The 7,075-nt window shown below is 42.4% G+C and overlaps 1 protein-coding gene across 1 annotated transcript in view; it reads left to right on the top strand.

The window, feature by feature from the left end:
- CSUI_000184 (concanavalin a-like lectin glucanase family protein) overlaps positions 1–7,075 on the top strand; it is a 13,318-nt gene that overhangs the window by 2,729 nt on the left and 3,514 nt on the right. The window contains exons 3-6 of the mRNA XM_068060418.1: positions 388–678; positions 2,025–2,226; positions 3,545–3,850; positions 4,942–6,912. Of these exons, the coding sequence (XP_067927605.1) occupies positions 388–678; positions 2,025–2,226; positions 3,545–3,850; positions 4,942–6,912 (2,770 nt within the window). The remainder of the gene's footprint in view (positions 1–387; positions 679–2,024; positions 2,227–3,544; positions 3,851–4,941; positions 6,913–7,075) is intronic.

Raw genomic sequence — 7,075 nt, 5'->3', positions numbered from 1 at the left:
AGATGGATTAAAGATAGTCAGATAGATAGATAGGCTTACCGTGAGGTGGCTATTGTGTCATTTCTTCTTCATGTTGTGTGTGGCCTACTCTCTCAAATTCTTCCTAACTCTCTGCCTTTCTGCTTCTCCTCCCCCTTCGCTCATGAAGTCGTTTCCTATCTATCTATCTATCTTTAATCTATCTATCTTTAATCTATCTATCTTTAATCTATCTATCTTTAATCTATCTATCTATCTTTAATCTATATTCCGAGTTCCACATGCCTGTATCCCCATTCCTCTTCATTTTCACTCTATCACTTTTGTTTCTTCTCCAGTCTTTCTTTCCTTCATTCCTTTGTCTTTTCTTTCCTTCCTTTTCTTCTCTCTTCTGCTTTTTCTTTTTAGCTCGAGAAAGGCATCAAGCTTTTGATACATCACCGGAACGTCATGACCCGTATGCTTGCCAAGTATCCTATAGCGATGCTTTCAGAAGGCTTTAAGAAGGCCTGGGATCTCTGCGTTCTTCGATACCTAGATCTAGACGATACGAGTCTGGAGCTCAGTGATACAAAGCAGAAAGCAGAAGACAACCTACGCAAAGCTCGCGATTTAGACAACTCGAAAAGAGAGAAGAAGAAAAGTAAAGGAAGGGGTCTTGCGAATCAAGATGCGAATCTCTTCAGAGCTCTTAAAGAGGTCAGCACGGCAAAAGAAGAAGAAGAAGAAAGGGGAGAGAAAAACGCCATATCAAACAGATGTATCTCTATCTATCCCTCTATCTATCTGCTTCATCCATATGCTTGTACATTCGTATACATGTATAGATCTCTATCTATATAGCCCATGTCTACCCATATATATACATATATCTATGCAGTTGCACGTATACTCATATACATATATATCTATATACCTGTCTCCCTCTCTCTATATATATGCATATATGTATAGACACCTTGTATATGACTACAGAGAGAGAGAAAGAAACAAGTTGATAGACGGGTATCTTGATATATACAGGTACATATATACATACAGGTAAACATATATATATCTATGTCTTTAGTATTTGTATGTGGGTATGTCTGGGTAGATCTGTATGCATGTGGCTGTCTTTATACTGACGTTGCTTCTTCATGAAGAAGGAGTCATGAATGCGTTTGCAATGGAAAGGTGTATATACACCGCGAGAGGAGGAGAAGCTTTTTCGTGTCATTTCGAATCGAATGCATGCACCCGTGTATGTATGTGTGGTCTGTATAGAATCGCTAGAATGATGACTCTGTATATATCTCTACATATATTGTACGTAGCTTCATAGGCCCATAGGGTTATTGATATACATGCACACACGCAGATACATATCTATCGATCTACCTATTGATCTTTAGTCTATCTATCTATTTATCTATCTCTATCTGACGGTCTATCTTTCTCTGTTGAAGGAGAATGATAAGTGAGAGAATGTCTTCTGTAGAGGGAGGATGAGGAGGAATCCTAGGCGTTTCAGTAGGCCTAGATCACTACAGGCGTGAAGCTTCTTTTCTATTTCTCTTCTCTCCCTCTTGGTCCAAACAAGCAGTTCTCCTCTATATACATTCATATATATATGTATAGATATATTGATATCTCTATATATATGTCTGTATATGTCTGTATGTGTATACCAATAGACGTGTGTTGATTGTGTTTTGGTCTGCATGCGGTATGGTCTTATGTAGTGAAGAAGAAAGAAAGGAGAAGAGATGAGAGACAAATACCCACCCCTAAACCCAGAACCCCCATTTCACAGACTCTCAAATGCACTCTCTCTATCTTCAATCTATCTGTCTTTAATCTATCTCTGTCTTTCTCTCATATCATCTTCTAAGTTCACGATCTCTCCTTTCGATCTCTTTCTTTTCCGAAATCTCGGCAAACCTTCTTTCTTTCTCTTCTGGTCCCGCCCTCCTCTCTTCTTTCTTCTACTTCACTCTCTCTCTCCTTCTTCTTCTTTATCCTCTCCCCCTTTCTTTCTTTCTTTCTTTCTTTTTCTTTCTTAGGAGTGCTGTCGAATTGTCCTGCATTGTTTATTGCTTGACTTGAGTGACTATCACTACCAAATAGCTCGCGAACTTCCTCGTCGAAGATTTCTGGCGACAGGCACCAAGAGAGATCTCAAGGAGCTGGACCACCGACTCCGTCGCTCTCGTATCGATCGAGACGATGAAGATCAAAATAACCGAATCACACGCCCTCGAGGAGGTACGGAGAAAGAAAGAGAAAGAAAAAAAGAAAGAGCTGTATTCTTATCGTCTGTTTGACTGTGAGGTGTAGAGCCATGGACCTTCTCCTTTGTATGAATAAGAAGACATACACATACATATATAGATATAGATAGATATATATATATATATTTATCTAGAGAGAGAGAGAGACAGGAGAGCTATAGGGAGGTGTCGACAATTGTCTAGTTAAGAGGGCTAGAAGAAGTTAGAGGCGTGAACGATGATGGGAGAGAGTCGACAGTCTCTCTCTTTACCTAGCCATCTTCTCTCATTCTCTTGCTGCTTTATATTATACGTTACAGCTATCGTTCTTTTCTGTTGATCTATCTATCTAGCTATCTATTCCTCGTTTATATCTTCAACTCTTCTTGATCTTCTATTTACAATCTATCTATCTATCTATCTAAAATGTACCCTTAGTCTATCTACCTTTTATATTCTATCGATCTCGCTATCTGTCGTTTTTTCTCTGTGGAGGGGGCCTGCACGCCTCCTGTCTCTCAATGGCTTTTCCGTCTCTCCCTGTCTGTCTCTTTCTTTCTTTCTTCTTTTGTCGATGTATAAAGAAGGTTGGTCTATCGTTCTTTATTTACCTCTTCTGTACGAGGAAAGAAAGACGGAAAAGCTCCTGTGTAGGTAGATATGTCTATACATACACCAGGGAGGAGGAGAAAAGGAGATACAGCTGATCTTCTTCCATCTAGATTGAGAGATAATAGAGACAGGTCTCCCCAATGAGAGACGAGAGAAGAAAAAGAAGAGAGAGAGAGGTCGTACCACGCGGAAAGAAATCTCTTGGAAGAGATAAACCAAGAAGTGAAGTGCACTATTGTCTAGGCTACATCTCTCTCTCGCTATCTATCTATCTATATGTCTCTCTCTCTCTTCCATAAGTCTTTATACGCATCTGTGTAGCCATATCCGCAATAGTCAGACAGCGCTCTTCTCCTTCATCTTTCTTTCTCCTTCTTACGTCTCCACGCCTCTTCCTCCTTTGGCTCTCCATCTACACTACGTATACATCATCTTTATTTCAATCATATGAAGAAAGACGGCACACGAAGACGATACATGGAGAGAGGAAAAGACGATCTCTCTCCCTGTGTGAGAATCGGTATCCTGTCTCTGTCTCTGTCTCTCTGTCTCCGTCTACCTATCATACATGAGATGGCCGCCTTCCCGACAACCCGATACATCGTTGTCTATCTCTCTCTTTTTCTTTCCGTGTCCCCTCTTGTTTCTTTCCTCGATCTTTCTTCCTCTTTTCTTCTTCTCTCTGTCTGTCTGTACACTAGGTCTCGATGTGCGAGATCTACTGCGCCTTAACACTCATGGAGAGAATGAAGATCATCTTAACGGGACTAGCGACAAGCGAAGCCCCTTCCAGGCAGCAGAGAAGCTTTATGCTTTTGCAGAAGCCGAGCCAAAGAGCCTCCAGCATAAACGTCTTGTTGAGAAAACGATCGGCTTGTATACGAGTTTTAAGCTATTATTTCCCAGTGCTTTACCTTGTATTGACCCTTTCACGGGAATCGCTTATAACGAAGGAGATGAATTGGCAGGAAAGCAGGTGGCTAGACCAGGCGATCGATATGCGGGATGTACGACCTTCTCTCTTGAGGTGTATGGACACGATATACATGCAGGAGACCATCATGCAGTTCTCTTCAGGGGTCAGATAGATTTCAAGCACATCGCTCAGTCTTCTTCTCTATATGCGCTGGCACAGTCTGTGCCTACCTATCTGTCTATCTATCTATCATCTATCTCTGACTTTCTATTGATACCTACCTATCTAACTCTCTCTATATATACGTATGTATGTGTGCCTATCTATCTTTCATCTTTTTATGTAATTGTCTACCTCTGGATTTGTATGTGTACCTATATCTCTCTCTATATCTATTTGTCTATCTCTTCATGTGTATTCATGCTTTTCCATCATTTCGCTCCGGGCCTTCTTGCAAACTGTCTCTTCTCCTTCAGTCTTTGCATGCATGCAGAGGCACACACACGGTGTGGTACATAGAGCTGCTTCTATCTAAAAAGCTCATCTTTTCTGTTCCTCTCGCCCTTCATAAGGCCGCCATAAAACTTGACGCTGAAGATGCTATAGAGAAGAAATACAAGCTAATTATTTCTTCGTACATATTCATATAGGGACATCCATACAGCAGCATAGCTATGTCTACATGTACTTGACGCTATGCCTGTCTTCTCTTGTGTCCATTACTCCCTCTCTGTGGCTTCAGTCATATCTATCCCTAACCTGTCTAGCAGCAACCACTCTATCTCTCATCTATCTGCCTATCCATCTATCTATCTATCTGTCTACCTATATCTATCTATCTACATATATCTATCTATCCACATATATCTATCTATCTATCTACATTATTTATCTATCTATCTACATATATTTATCTATCTATCTACATATATTTATTTATCTATCTATCTACATATATATCTATCTATCTCTCTGCTGTAGCACGTAGTCATTCTTCGTGTTCTTTGTGTTTCTTCTTTCTTGCGACTTTTCTTCCTTTTCTCCTCCTTCTCTCACCTTCAACATCTTTCCATCTCCCCCTCTTTCTTTCACTCTCTCACTCCCTTCTTTCTTCTTCTCCTCCTGTCCTTCTCTTCTTCTCTTTCTCTTCCTCTTTCTCTCAACTTCCCCCCCTCCGCTCAGGCCACTTCCGCGCTGTCGTAGGTCCATCCGGGGATTTGACGGGTTTGGATCTTTCTTCGTCAAATCGCGAGAATTCCGTAATTGTCCTAGATCCTCCTATCCCTCTTCATACACGATGCACCGTCGAGTGCTGGGTCCTTCTGCCCTTTCCTTCCTCTTCTTCTTCATCTACGAAAGGCCGAGAAGAAGAGAAGAAGAAGAATCGAGGTAGTAGTAGTAGTAATAGTAGAGTGGAATATCGGGCCTTGTGTGGAGACAGCGACGGGGATATAGTCTGCTGTCTCCGTCAGGGGCCTAGCCGGCATAAGGAGGCTCGTGATCGAAGACGAGAAGAAGAGAGGGTGTATGGAGATGCGAATAAAGAAGGAAGGAAGAAGAAGAAAAAGCGCGAGAGGGAACAGCTTCACTTTGGGTTCTTTCTCTTCAAAGAAGACGAGGGAGAAGGAGAAGAAGAAGAAGATGAAGAAGAGAGCTACTACCCACGGAAAGATACGCAGGGATCTTCTCATGACGGAGAAGAAGAAGAAGAAAAGAAGAAGGGAAAGACTCGAAGGAGCTCCCATCGTAGCAAAGGAGGAGATGAAGATGAGGAAGAAGAAGAAGATGAAGATCAAGAAGGAGAGAAAGATTACGGTTTCTTCGAGACGAAGAGAGTGCGTCTAAAGAAGAGAGAAAGACATGCACTAAATGCAGCTCTGATCTCTCCTGGATGGCATCACTATATCATGACAAGGTGCGAGAGTGGTATGGAGTACTACTGGGACGGTCTTTCTGTAGGCTATATTTCAAGTCTGTCTTTACCTTTCTCGGGGTTTCTCGATGTGGAGACTATAGGCAATATCTTAGATGGAGGTCATACCTTTGGAGGGTTCTCTCACTTCAAGATCTTCTCTTGCTATATGGATGAATCTGCTGTGAAAGAACGATACACATATCTCCAGGAGACCTTCATCAACAAGACTCCTCTCGGCCAGGGCATTCCTCTCGGAAGAGAAGAAGGAGAAGAAGAAGAAGGAACGTCGACTCTCTTTGGAAGAAGAGCGGGGAAGGGTGGGATAGGCAAGTTCTTTCCAGGCATTATGGACGTTGATATCTTGGGGGAATTGATCGTTATCCCCGCATCGAAGAAAAGGCGAAGTGGAGGGATGACATGGGCTCTTTGTGTATGCAATCCCGTCCCTCTTCAAGCTATCATTTATCGTCCGGAAACGCATCGGGAGCATCTGCAGCTCGTGCAGAAGAGGATGAAAAGCATTAGGAAAGGAAAGAAAGATGGAGAAGAAGAAGAAGAAGATCGTCTTGGATTAGTTCGATGTAATGCGCATGGCGTAGGAGGCTTAGTGTATAAGACAGGGCCCATGGCAGGCACATGCGCTTCAACAGGGGGTTCTACCATCAATCGAAGTTGTATTGTCTTTGATCCATCGATTGATCTTAATCAAGAATTTCTTCAACAGAAAGGATGGACGGCCTTCTCGTGGATCTATACACCTCTCCCAGATACAGGCAACTGCCACGTTCTTCTCGCGGGAGAAAAGAACTTCCATATCTGCGTGTTGACCGATCAAAAGAGTCTCGGCATGTCTTTTGCCGTCGATACAGAAGATGCAGATTCTCCCCAAGGGGGGGGAGAAGAAGAAGAAGAAAGTGAAGAAGAGACCAAGAGTAGCGTGAGTAGCCATGGGAACAGCAGCATCGATAGTGATGGGTATAGAAGGGATGAATATCCATCAGGCTTAGACCTCTCTGATCTATCTAAAGGATGGCATTTACTATGCGTGACAGGATCGGAAGCAGGCCAGAGTTACTTCATAGATGGGGAAATGAGAGGTCATCTCCCTAAGACCATCTTCGAGAGTATCAAGTACTGCGGAAATTTCATTACAGGCAATAAGCCCTGGGGGATCTTTTCACATGTGCGTATCTATGGAAGGCCTTTCACCGTAGAAGAAATTGCGACAGACTATCAAGGTAAGAAAGATAGAAAGACGTGGAATTAGAGAAATCTCATTTGGATGGAGATGCATGGCAGGAGCCTTTCGATGGTAAAGAATCAACGGGGGGAGATGTGAAGAGGAACAAGAAGAAGAAGATGGAAGAATAAGAAAGGGAAAAGAATGACGAAGAAAGCTGA

This window comes from Cystoisospora suis, assembly GCF_002600585.1.
Source record: "Cystoisospora suis strain Wien I chromosome Unknown contig_82, whole genome shotgun sequence".
In the NCBI taxonomy this organism is placed as follows: Eukaryota; Apicomplexa; class Conoidasida; order Eucoccidiorida; family Sarcocystidae; genus Cystoisospora; species Cystoisospora suis.
The sequence above is the reverse complement of the archived record's forward strand: the minus strand, read 5'-3'. Positions and strand labels throughout refer to the sequence as shown.